General features: G+C 30.2%; 1 protein-coding gene across 2 annotated transcripts; it reads left to right on the forward strand.

Moving 5' to 3' along the window:
* The first annotated feature begins 8,364 nt into the window (after positions 1-8,364).
* Positions 8,365-13,649, forward strand: LOC101249105 (protein Brevis radix-like 4). 2 transcript variants are annotated; one of them, XM_069286948.1, is made up of 6 exons: positions 8,447-8,857; positions 8,990-9,113; positions 9,181-9,557; positions 12,154-12,289; positions 12,390-12,775; positions 13,154-13,649. In XM_069286948.1, exons 2-6 carry the CDS (start codon positions 8,994-8,996, stop codon positions 13,233-13,235), a joined length of 1,101 nt encoding a protein of 366 aa, XP_069143049.1. In that variant the 5' UTR covers positions 8,447-8,857; positions 8,990-8,993; the 3' UTR covers positions 13,236-13,649. The 2 variants fall into 2 exon arrangements, with proteins under 2 accessions (XP_004243945.1, XP_069143049.1); XM_004243897.5 differs by having other exon boundaries at positions 8,365-9,113.
* The last annotated feature ends 343 nt before the right edge of the window (positions 13,650-13,992 follow it).

Below are 13,992 nucleotides of genomic sequence, written 5' to 3' on the forward strand. Positions count from 1 at the left end.
TTGAAAGACGGAAATTTAGTTTAAGTTCATATATATTGTTTGTTAAATTGGCAATGAAGAAATTACCGTCGATTTCCAAGGCTTCCTATTAAATAAGACGGATTTTTATTTTTAAGTTATTATTTAATTCATTTATTTTTACTCATATTATTTATTACTAAACACTTTTACTAAGTGTTTTACAGGTACACAAAGTTGTTTCCCATTGAAGTTATTCAAAGAATTCAAATTATATTTTTTATTCATTATTATGTACATATTGACGTTAGGCGCACCTTAGATCGTTTTTTACGTTATTATTTTATTTTATTGTTTCTATATATTACATGTTTATTATACTTGTACATTATTATATTTTCCTCCTCAATTTGAAAAAAATAAATTCAGTCGTGACCCATATTTATGGATTTCAAAAGGTGTATAAACTCTTCCCTTCGAAATAATTTATACCCCTTACCTAGAATCAATTGGTTTCGTACCTCTTAAAAATTCATTTAATTCTTTGTAAAATTCTTCTAACTTTCTTTTAAAATTGAGTCACCGCGACGTTGCGCCCTCTCAAAGGGATGTCAACACTGTTTAATAGTGATCCGAAAATTGGTTTGAAGTATTTTTAGCCAACTTAAAAAGTTCATATTTTTACTCGTTTTAAGTTTGTTTCTCTATTATAATATATTTTTAGAAAGCTTAAAACGAGATAATCATTAAAATAAACAACTTTCCACACCAAAACTGAAAACTGAATTTCCAGATGGTGACTCAACTATGCACTCTTCTCTCAGAAAGTCACTCAACTTTCAATTTTCACTCAAAAGTCACTCAACTATGCACTTCTTTCTCAGAAAGACACTGAACTTTGAATTTTAACTCGAAAGTCACTCAACTATCCACTCTTTCCTCAAAAAGTCACTCAATCTATTAAATGTATTTTTTAATTAAAAATTGCCGACATTAATTATTTATATAACAAATCAAAAATTTTTAAAAATAAATTAAATCATTTAGTGATCCACCCACCTAACCCGACCCATTAAAAAATATGATATGACCCATTTTATTTTGTCTTTAATCCTAAATTAATCCCGCTCTTTAAACCTTGAATTAGGATTAAAGACAAAATAAAATGGGTCATATCATATTTTTTAATGGGTCGAGTTAGGTGGGTGGATCACTAAATGGTTTAAATGGTATTTTTATTTTAAAAAAATTTTGGTTTGTTATATAAAAAATTAATATCAATAAATTTTAATTAAAAAAATAATTTAATAGATTGAGTGACTTTTTGAGGAAAGAGTGAATAGTTGAGTGACTTTTGAGTTAAAATTCAAAGTTAAGTGACTTTCTGAAAAAGAAGTGCATAGTTGAGTGACTTTTGAGTGAAAATTGAAAGTTGAGTGACTTTCTGAGAGAAGAGTGCATAGTTGAGTGACCATCTGAGGTATTAACTCGATATTTTTAGTCCAACTTAAAAAGTTCATATCTTACTTGTTTTAAATTTGTTTCCCTATTATAATATATTTTCGAAATGCTTAAATGAGCAGATCGTTATAAGAATAAATTTCCACCCATAAACTGTACACCGAATTTTCATATTGCTCCAAACAGATGCAGTTTTTCGAAAAATAGTCAAAAAAATAACAAATTTTTTTAATTATTCGTATCTTACTCGTTTTAATTTCGTTATTCCATTATAATATATTTCGGAAAGCTATGAACGAGCAATATATGAACAATAAATTTTGACCAAAAATATTTTTCAATAAATTTTCATATCAATATTAATTAGAAGCATTTTTTTCAATAAATAATGCAGATCTACTTTCTTAGTAGGATAAGTACTCCTATCTATTTTATGAGTCACAATTAAATAGGATTTTGAATCCTATTTTTAAAATTATAAATCCACAATTAAACGTAAAAAAAATTAACTTCTTCCAAAATTTTTCTTTCTATTCACTAGATTTAAAAAAATATTCTCTATATAATTTCTTATAAACATACAAAGTGAATACACAAGAATGAAAGAAATGAGAATTATAACAATGACTTTGATACCAATGAATGAATAATAAGGTAAATAAACACTGAATGTGTATCTTGTAATTCACAGCAGAATTTCTTCGTCAATCTGCTTCTTTGACTTGTTGGTGATTTCCATTCAAGGAGGGATACAAATGATAAGTTTATCAACGGTAGGGGTAAGAATAATTTCATTTTAGCACTAAAGGTAAAGTAAACCAATACATTAAATTTGAAGGGTATTTTTGATCCTTATCCTACTTTAAAAGTACGAAAGAACTTAACGAAATATTATTTAATTTTTTTACTCTTTGAAAAAGAGTTCACACAAGATAAAATAGTCATTTAATTATCTTTCTACTCCCTTCGTCTAACAATACTTGTCAATTATACTAAAAATAATTGTTCAACAATACTTGTGCAGTTTAGAAAATTAAGAGATAATTTACCTTATGACACATTTCTCAAAGCATTAAATTCAATAAAGCAAATGATAGAATAAATTACTCCTTTTATTTATTGTTTCTTAAGGGATATGTCTAATCAATAGTGGACAACTATTATTGGACGGAAGAAATATTTATTACCTCTCTCCATTTCATATTTATTGAATTGTTGAGATATTTTTCAGATAACTCAACTGTTCAATTTTTAAAACTACAATTAAAATGTTTTTCCAATTTTATCCTAGTTAGTATTGAAATTAGTTATTAAATATTGTTTAGTTATTTTAATATAATTTTGATAATAATAATAATAAGGGTAAAAGTTGAAAGTTAAGCCTAATTTATGTCTTAATCTTTTTTTATTAAAGGGTGTGAAGCACTTCAACAATTCAATTAATATGATATGGTGTAACATATTTGACTATCAACGACTTACTACCTCTGTCCGACAATACTTGTCCATATTGACTTTTTCCACTTATTAAGAAACTCTAAATAGAAGGGTAGTTTTACTATATCACACTTTGAATATAATAAATATAATATCTTGAAAAATATAATAGAGAAATGACTACTGTAACATCTCGCAACTAGAAAGAACTAGAAAAGAGTTTAAAATCTGAAAATACTTATTAGTTCCAAGTATGGTTGGAAATCCCTTAGAATAATCTTTCCAACGCCGCTGAGTTTGCGCGATTAAGATGTTATATGCGTGAGTTATGTCTTTTGGAAGTTGGGTTGTTGAATTAAGAAAAGATCAATCCGGATTTGGAAAGGGCAAAATAGTATTTTCCTTACCTAATTAAATTAATTCATTTTTAATAATTAATTGGGGTAAAACCAGAACTTTGTTCGGCTTAGAAAAATAGAATTCACACTAGGGCTTGGAGAAGAGGGAAAAGAAGAGAAAAGAGGAGAGAAATCAAGGATTGACATGAACGCTCAAGCTTTGCGCGTGAAATTTCTTGTGGGTGATCACAAAAGGTATGTGAGATCACATAGTGTTGTGTTAGTTCATCCACACCCCAATTTTGTTTCAATATAGCGAATTTAAGGTGTTTGAATGCTAAGAAAGTGAGTTCTTGAAGAATATTGTCGAAAATTCGTTGAGTTCTTGATGGTTGTGTCGCTGAAGTCTCTTGTTAATTTGATTCATGTTTTAGGGTGTAATTTTGGGTTGAATATAGTTTATATTGATAGTATTAATGGTCCTAAGTTCTTGAGAAAAGAACTATGAAAGTTTAGAGGCCGAATTTAGAGATGAAAATTGAAGGAAAAAAGTGGGAGATTTTCTGGGCAAGGGCTGGGGCGTCGCTCCTGCCAGAGCGCCACAAAAGTTCCTCTGAACTTTGTCCTCCAGACAGAGCACCACAGAAAGTCCTCTAAACTTTGAGGGTTGGCGCCCTGCGCCTCTCAGAGCATAGAGACACCAGTTCTTTCCATTCTTTTTCAACCTTTTCATACTAGTGCCTAAGTGATGTACCTATGTTTCTTAGTTGATTCCAACACTCTAATCTACATCTAAACATCATGAAATCATACATAAATATGAGATTATGAACCTTGAATCCATAATCTAATTCAAGGAAAGTTAAGATCAAACTCAAAGAAGTTAAGAGTCAAGTCTAGAAGTTAAAAAGCAAGTCAAAGGAAAGTTTTTAAAAGTTTACAAGAGTCTTTAGCAATGTCTTAACTTTATTTTTAAGAGTTAAGTGTTGAGTTCAGTAAAGTAAAGCTGAAGTTCTTTTCTTCAAACAAGTATATGGGGATTATATATTTTCAAAAAGGTTTTAAAGAAATGTTTTCACATTTAAACAAGAACGGAAACTAAGATTTTCGAAGAGCCGTCGAGCTAGTTTTAAGAAAAGAGTTATAACTTTCTAAAATGAAGCTGCCAGGGGAAACTAAGATTTTCAAGATAGACTTTGAACTAAGTTTTGAGCACTAATATCATATCACAGAAGAAGTATGTTTTAAAAACATAAGAGTTAGTATATTTTGAGAGTAGTATTGAGCACCAAATTGGAGACGAGCATGAGTTTAGATAACTCACATCTCCATTAAATCATGTAGCTACCATGGGTAGAAAAGAGTCATACTTTTTAGATGAACCATTTTTACAGTAGACTAATGAATCCATTAGGCAGTTCAGGTCTTATACCTTTGGCCGGGTATATAATGCGCTGACAACGTGAGGTTGATCGTTGTATTATCACTGTAGCTCTTATGTGATTGTTGTCGGTTAGAGAAATTCCCACTTAAGTTATTGTATTTTTATACACAAAGTTTATTTGTATTCGTACATACATCTCATAGTTAATTGTATTATTGCATACACACAGAGTTTACAACATGTTTTTAAATAGTTTTTTAATATTGCACTTGTTTTTAAATTGTTTTGTATTGAAATAAGTCCAGTATGTTGAGTTGAGTTGAGTCAGGTTATTCTTCAGATATCCCTATCAAGCCTATGTTGCTTAGTATTCCGACTTGCATACTCGTACATCCAATGTAGTGATGTCAGTTGGCCTGAATCTATCATGATGCAGGCGCAGGTAACAAGGATTTGCATCCAGCTCACCATTGAGAACTCCAGAGTCAGTTGGTGAGCCTCCTTGCATTCCGGTGACTCCTTTTATTGCTTTCAGCATTTTCTTTATTAGGATGTTGTGGGATCTGTCTCGACATCCATCTCAGTTTTAGAGGCTTCATAGATAGACAGTCAAATGTCAGTTTTTTGAGTGTTTTCAATATTATCTCTTATTGTTAAGACTAGGGTTGCCAAATTTGGCCAAGTTGAAATGTTTATATTCTTTCAGTTCAATTAAGCATTATAAGCTCGGGGCATGACAAACTACAAATTAGAGTAAATTAATAACTAAGTGTAAAATTATCCATTAATTTCATAAAATGAACAAGTATTATTGGACATTCAAAAATAATATAGTGGACAACTATTATTAGATGGAGGAGTAATTTATAACTTAAATCAAGACATGTATCTTTGACCTTATTACAAATGCAATTGCATCATTTTTCCGATAGATAATAATACATATTAAAAAGAAATACATTTAATTTGAAATGTTATTCAATACTCGGAAATTGTCAAACTAAATAAGTTGTTCCATTTTGACAATTGTTGAGAAAACAAAAGGCAAGTGAACTTTCCTTCTTATGAATTTCAATTCTTTTTCACTAATTATGCTTACTACATTGATGATATAATTAATTAACTTTAAACATGTATATTTCATATTTGGACTATACTTAAAATTGGAATCTTTAAATGTTAATTAAATTTCCCTAAAAGTAGCATTTATATTATTTTTTGGTACATGAAATAAAAATATAAGATGTGCAACTGTATCCACAAGAAGTTCAGTTTTTTCGGTCTGAAAAATTGAATCACGCAGTAGCACTAAAACAGTAAAGAGTCGGAAACTGAGTAGATTTCAGAGAAAACTTGATAAGATTAAATTTGGGCAAGATTTTGAAGAACGCCATAAGGAATTAGGGTTTAATCTTCATTTTTGCGCCTTCAAGAAAATAAAAACGACAGATTTTAATGAATCAGAAACGTAAATTTTTCTGGAAATCTGATCATTTTAAATTGTTTTCGAAAAACTGTATAAGTTGCTTGGCAAATAAAAAATATTTTCTTGGAACAAAAGTCATCCTTAATATAAAAATTAATATGTATATTCTCGATTAGAATAATACAGGCCTTTTATCATCTGATATAATATTTTTGATGAAAAATGATTACTTGTAATAAGAGGTATAAGCCATAAGATAAGAAGACTTTTAGGTATCGTGGTAGTTGAATAAATAAATTATTACATTATATTTAATTTGTAAAATTAATATACAAATTTATAACTAAATAACACGGATCCCTATGTCTACCTTCTTTTCAAACTCCAAAATGATGATGAATATATGCCTAGTAAAGGTATTCAAAAATAAAAAAAAAATACCAAAAAGAAAAAGAAGAAGAGAAAGAGACATAAAAAGCAAATAGAGAAAAAGCTTTTGTGTATTCAGAGTTCTAAAATTATTTTGGGCCTTTCCCTTTTCTATTTCTTCTTTTTTCTGTCTCTTTGGTGGGTACAAATTAACATAACCATTCCCTAAAAAGGAATTAAATATGTTTGGTATACCATATAAAATTTTCAAGAGTAAAATGGTTTTATTTTTAGTTTATTGCTAATATGAGTCCCTATTTTAATTAATTCTTCATTAAATATATTATATACATGTTAATAAATATTTGTAAAAGTTTTTCTATACATCTAAATAAGGTGTTCACATCAAATTTAGAGGCAGTTCTAAAAAGACCCAAGGGATGTAATATATATATATATATATATATAAAATATGAAATAATAAAGATATATATATTAAACATTGTAATTACTCAGCGTATAAGGGCGCGCAACTAAGTTTTGTTGAGTCACGGGTGTAACTTCTCTTATTCGAACCTAGACAACTTTGTATTTTAATCATACATTTTAGGATATATTTTCTTCCTCTACTTGTTTTTTCTTTTTCTTTAGCCTTTTATTTTTTTCTTTTGATATTTTATATAAAAATAATTAGCACTTTTTTTATATTTAATGAGAAACAAGGATTTATTTGGAAAAAATATCATAGTATACATGAATTATTTGTTATTTATATATGTGACATCGCTTAAAAAAAATTCTAAGTCACTGGCCAAAAATATCTATCTAAAAAAAAAATCAAGCACTTTTTTTTTCTGTTTAAATTAATTTTGAGCTTAGGGCTCATTTTATTTTATCAGTAATAAAATTTTGAGCACTTGATTTAATTATGATTTTTAATTTTAAAAACCAACAAGTTTTAATTATATTTTTAAGTTTAAACAAAAATTTTTTTAAGCAAAATGAAAATATCTTTCTAAAAATTATTCCCTCCGTTTAAAAAAGAAAATTTCTATTTCTTTTTTAGTTTGTTTCAAATAGAATGTCCCTTTTCCTTTTGTGGCAATACTTTAACTTTAACTTTCCACGCATATTTAAAACCACAAGATTAAAGAACATTTTGATAAACTTGACATAACTTTAGTTTAGAACCACATGATTAAAAAGTCTTTTTTCTTTTTTTTTTAAACTCCATTCCAATTTAAACTAGATCATCTTTTTTGAAACGGAAGGAGTATAATATATGTAATCTCTTAGCATTAATTATTGGTTCATGATGGATTGTGTTCGCCTTTATTAGTAATTAAAAATTCTACTCTTTACCCTCTTTTTTTTTAAGTTTGATTTATAATTTTTATTTTGAAAATTTAAAAATTCTATTTGATGTTCAAATAACTAACCTTTGGAATCTTTTATTTTTGATCACTATTTAATTCAATTATCATTAGGATATCTTAATATATTATAACTAGATTTTTAATTTATTGCATGTAGGTAATTTTATTTTATCCGTCGAAAATAATAAAACTTTTTTAGAGGATCCATATAACTTTTTTAAGGAAGCTACATACATAACTTGATGACATAAATATTTTCTTTCTTTTCTCAAATTGTAATTGATTTGTTAGTGGTATACTAAACTATATAGTCAATTTAATATGTGTTTAGGTGTATGATATTTTATATTTAAATACATATATGAAAAATTGAATTAACATTTAACATTTTTATTTTTTTTAGTCAAACTGAAGAATAAACACTCCTACTCCTAATAGACGTGAATTAATTGTTGTTTTAAATGTATAATTATTATACTTAATATAAACTTAAATAAATTAAATTATGAATATTAAAAAATACATTTGGCAGGTCTGGTAACACGGATCCCTAAGTTGTACAACCTTTTCAAACTCAAAGGAGTATATATGTTGTGTGCCTAAATATTTTTCAAAAAAGAAAAAGTAAAAGCAAATAGAGACAAAGGTATTTCCAACTCTGTTAAAGCAACACTAATAAATTCTTTCCAATTTCTTCATCTTCAATCTTCCAACTATCCATTTTTTTTCTCTACAATTAATTCCTCTACTCCTAGTGAGTGAGACTCAAATCCTTCATGATTCTTACCCCTCTACTGCTTACTTTATTGACATCTTGTATGGATAGTTACTATAACTGAAGTATTTTTTATTTATTGTGTTAGTTGTTAAGTTTTTTTATGTTTTTTTCTTTTATTTTTGTATTTGGATTTTAATAAATTTGAATTGAAGATCTTTCAAAAACAACTTCTCAAACATCTATAAAATTAATAATAAAATTTACGTATATTATATCGGTGAATGGTAAATTAATTTAGTTGACTGTTGGTTCAGGGGTATGTTAATTAATGGATATAGTGAGTGCTACAGGAATCTCTTTGATGGCGCAATTTAAGGGAAGACATTAAAAGTGCGCCTTCCCTCTCTTTCATTACCCACTTTTCTCTTATATCTCTTCAGACTCCAACTCTCCCCTTCCCAATTTCTTCAATTATTCCTCTGCTTTTCAATTTCATTGGCGAAATTTTTGATATTGTATTAGCGAGATGCTTACGTGCATAGCTCGTTCGAAGCAATCGAGCGATGATTCGTTTGATCATCCCGAAAAATTCAACCCGAACGCTGCTCCGCCCAATAAACAATCCGTTAAAACACTTACTTCTCAGGTACATTATTCATATTCATATTCACTCTTTTTCTATGAAAAAAATCCAATTTTAACTTTATTCGTAGATCAAGGACATGGCATTGAAAGCATCAGGAGCATACAAACAGTGTGGTCCATGTTCCACTCACCCCTCCACTCTCCGAAAAAACGGAAGCCAAAACGACTCCGACTCCGATAAATTCCGTTGGTCTTATAAAAGAACAGGGAGTTCGAGTTCCAGCTCCACGGCTGGGAGGAAGGAGCTGGAAGCCAGGCTTAAAGGAATATCAAGCGGGGAAGTTACGCCCGTATCGGCGTCAGCTAGTGGCCGGCGAGCTGAACCCGTGGTGTTTGTTGAAGAAAGCGAGCCGAAAGAGTGGGTGGCTCAAGTCGAGCCGGGAGTTCTAATCACTTTCGTTTCATTACCACGTGGCGGCAATGATCTTAAACGGATCCGATTCAGGTATTCTTTTTCCCATTATAAAATTGGTAGTATTAATTATTGGTTTATTGTTCATTTTTGTTTTGAGTGGCGAACCATTACTTGTGAACTAATTTTCTCTTTCATGGACCAAACAACTTTATATTATAGCCGTCTATATATCTTATAGGTTACAATATAGAATGTTAGTGGAATTTATTCACACTAAGGAAGTTTTTTTTATTCTTTTTTTTCCCCTTATTGGTTGGTAAACAACAAATTTTGGAATTTCCTAAAGTGTTCTTGGTTGTAAATAGTTGTTAAAAATGTGGTGTTTAGCTACTTTATAAGTAAAATATTAGGATACATTTCTTGACTATAAAAAGGAGAATACTAGGTGAAGTTGCCAAAAAAAAAAGAGAAGAAATTTCTTTACTTCTCCACTGCAACAAGTTAAACTCCTATAGATTATTTGCTTGATGGGATTAAAAAATTAAAATTTCAGACTAAAACTTAAGATTAGTTTATCCTGTATTAAGTTATGGACTCCATTATAACTATGTCCTATAGAAAGTGATATAACATATCTCATAGAGTATTTTTGTTTATCTCATCCCAACAACCAAAATCACGACCCCTAAGGTAATGTGCTAATTGATTGTATACTCTTATATGATGTTTCATTAATTCAATTTATGTGACGTAGTTTAATTGGACCTAAAAATTTAAAAAGTATGAAAAAACTTTGCAGTTTAATTCTGAAATTATGGAAAATATATTGAGTATGAGTATGACTATGATTATATATCCAATTGTGGGTTGTGATTAAAGGTTCCTTTCAAACCCAAACTGTATGGTTATTGTCAAAATTGGCAACAGTTTATGGTCAAGAGCAATTAATTAGTGTGTGAGGCAGTCGTTCCAAAAAGTTAAACCTGTGATTATTACCGAAAGAAAGCATGCTAAAAGTAAATTTTGACTCCCTACCCAAATATCACCTTTATTAATCTCTGTTCATACGAAGAAATTACTAGTAATTATGAAAGAAAAATAAGATTCCTTTCAAATTAAAGTGAAAAAAAGAAGAGCAGAAAATGATTAAGAGTTTGTTTTGGTGGGTCTGTTTTGATTGTGTTGGCAAAAACCTTTTACTAATGTTGTCGTCTTGTCGGGTGTTGCTTACAACCCTTTCATTTTCAATCTTGATCATCATTAATTCTTCCATTTTGTCATCTTTTGTCTCTCAACAATTATTTACACTTACAAAATTGGAGTAGACTCTAAATTTGGCTTCTAATGGAGGGAACAACACTCTTGTGCTATCACATTCTTGTTTTCAATCGACGTTACAATATCAATAGTAACAGACATATAGACATGGAAAATTACTATTACTAGAAGAGTCTATGTTATCGTTGTAATTACTTGTACAAAGTGGGAGCCAAGACTTTTGCTATTCAATATTGTAGACCTCACCTTAGTGCAACATCACAAGATTTGTCATGGGTCTAACCTTCTCTTCTTTTTATTTTTTTTTATAATTGTGACAGAATCAAAATTTTCATTAAGAAAATTCAAAATATGAAAAAGTAAACACTTGAATTAGCCTAAACACGTTCAATATCTGGTATATGCACATAACAAATAATTTTCTGACAAAGGTTCATTTTCCCAAATTGTCTCTTCCTTTGGATGTCTGGATCAACTTATGTGTACCTCATTTAATTTCACGGAAATTATGTCACCTCACAACAACTTTATGTACCAAATAACTCTGTGTATCAAAATTAGGACAGATAGAAACAAATCATCTAGTGTTTTTTCATTCTATTTAGATTTGAACCTAAAACTAGAGTCTAACCTTCCTAATAATCAAATGAAATAAAATGAAATCATATAAAAAAAAGAGTTGATCAATGATTGTTGAACAGTATTTATTAATAATCTGTTGAATGGCCTGTAAGTCACTATCCATTCCCGTGAAATAAAATTAATCATTTTTTTGGTTGGTGAAGGGTAGGATGTGCTCTAAGCAAAGTCAAAGGCCGTGGCATTTTTTTTTAAATAACCATGCATAAAGCCAGTTTTTGAGTTATTGGTCCCCTTGAATTATGAAAAAGCTTATGTGAGTGGTAGGCCATCAAAACAAGACACTTACACCATAATATAATCTAATAATTAAATCACTTGCTATAATCTCTTTAGGTTTTGACCATCAGAATGTCTAATTTTGGTTTTCTTATTGTTACCATCTTTTCTATAAACCATCTCATTAAAAGGTAAAATAAAATCAAATTGTTACATTCTTTTTTAATTCGACTAAAAAGAAAATAATGTCACGGATGGAGTAATTAATAATCTAAACATCCAGCTTAGCAGGTTCATTGCATAAACCACAATGGCCATGCTGCAAAAGAGAAACACATGAACTGTTTTCATTTCTAATAAAAGTCCTGTTATCTCATACATGTTCACCTCACAACAATGTGGTTTAACAAAACTTTAAGAAAATAAATTAAGGAGGAGCTAATGTATGTGGTATTAAAGGAAAAATAGTTGTATCTTCGAAATTAAGGATTTTCTGGATAGATCATAGATGAAGCCAAGTTTGTGACTCGTGGTTATTTTGTTATAATAGTCGAGAAATGTTTAATAAATACCAAGCTCAAAGATGGTGGTCCGAGAATTGTGAGAAGGTAATGGAGCTTTATAATGTCCAAAGGTTGAATCGTCAAGCTTTTCCCCTTCCAACGCCTCCAAGATCAGAAGACGAGGTAACCCCTTATATCATCTCCTACCTACTTTATGGTGTTTACATACATGTTTGTCTTTTTTCCTTCATCATGAGTATACATATTCTTGATTCTTTTATAGAGTTCAAAAATCGAATCGATTGAAGACAGTCCTGTGACACCCCCGCTGACTAAAGAACGACTACCACGTACTTTGTTCCGTCCAATGTATTCATCTTCAGATTCTCTTGAACTACAGTCCACCCATTCTCGCTATAACTATGACTCTTGTGGTGTCTCGTCAACTCCAAAACTCTCAAGCATCAGTGGAACAAAGACAGAGATATCATCAATGGATGCCTCTATGAGGACTAGCACATCAAGAGATGCAGATCGCTCTGGAGAGCTATCTATCAGCAATGCCAGTGATCTTGAAACAGAATGGGTCGAGCAAGATGAGCCGGGGGTTTACATCACTATACGAGCACTACCAGATGGCAGACGAGAACTCAAACGTGTCAGATTCAGGTTCGTTTCATCTCATGATCAGTTAGCACAATTATTTCAAGCTATCTCTTCTTGAGTGACCTAAGGAAAATGATGTGTGGAATATGTATATAGACCTACCTAGTTATGCAGGTGGACCTACAAGAACACTATTGCTATTATTACAGTTGCACTCTGTCCATTAGTGCTAGAGCATATTCTCATTTATCATTATGGTTTTCATCATAACGTGCTTGATGAAGTGCTACAATGTTAGTAAGAAGAACGCGTAACGAGAGAACTACTCTAGTTAACTATATATAAGACATGATCTTTGAGCTACTGTTGCTACTTCTGCCTCTCTTAATTTGAATGATTTTTCTAACTGAGGCTGATATAACCTTATGCATGTCAACGCAGCCGAGAAAAATTTGGAGAAGTGCATGCCAGGTTATGGTGGGAGGAGAATCGTGCTAGGATACACAAACAATACCTGGGATGATCGATAACACTTGTTGCAATATCACTACATTTCCTGTTGATTGCCAATTAAGGAGGTGTTGCACTTCTTTGGCAATGCTCATAGTATTCATTATTATATGTGGAGCCAGAGATTAGTATACAAAGAAGAATCTAAGCTTTGTTACCTTTGAGAACAACCATCTGGGTTGTTGACATGTTCTTTCTTTCTTTGTTTTTGTTTAATTTCCATTGTCTAAATTATGGCAAGTAAAAAGGGGGAAGGGGGTGAAGAAACTAAAATATTTCTTTGGGTATAAGATTTTAAGGGTTGAGAATTTTGATGTTCATTCCAAAAAAAAAAAAGAAAAAAGAAGAGATTTTGATGTTGGCTATGCAAAAATGTTAATATTCAAAGGGAAAGTCTCTTCTCTGTTTGCTAGCTGTCCTAGCTCAACTTTGCTTCCTTTCTTCTGTTTTAACGCTTATATTTGTTGCACACTGATTACATAGTCCATGAGAATTCTCTCAATGCTTCTTTTATTTTACTAGGAGTAGGGCTGTATAAAACCAATCTGAAAATCAAATCAACAAAGAGGATCAACAAAAATCAAGCCAAAAGGGAAATTTGTTAGGGTTTTGTCATGATTTTCTTATCTTATTTGAAGTTTGTTTTTTTTAAAAAAAAAGAAAAGACAAAACATTACAATAAATATTTTTACTTTTCGTGAAAAGAAAATATAATATTCTTTAATATTTGAGATACATTGACAGTGTTGGCTGGATTGCTGCCTACTTGA

Source organism: Solanum lycopersicum, chromosome 7, assembly GCF_036512215.1.
Source record: "Solanum lycopersicum chromosome 7, SLM_r2.1".
NCBI lineage: Eukaryota > Viridiplantae > Streptophyta > Magnoliopsida > Solanales > Solanaceae > Solanum > Solanum lycopersicum.

Bases quoted from the DNA above. Each gene is read 5' to 3' on its own strand.
- LOC101249105 (XM_004243897.5), top strand. From the start codon at position 8,994: ATGCTTACGTGCATAGCTCGTTCGAAGCAATCGAGCGATGATTCGTTT. The intron at 9,114-9,180 runs GTACATTATTCA...CTTTATTCGTAG, and splicing joins TTAAAACACTTACTTCTCAG to ATCAAGGACATGGCATTGAA. The intron at 9,558-12,153 runs GTATTCTTTTTC...TTGTTATAATAG, and splicing joins CTTAAACGGATCCGATTCAG to TCGAGAAATGTTTAATAAAT.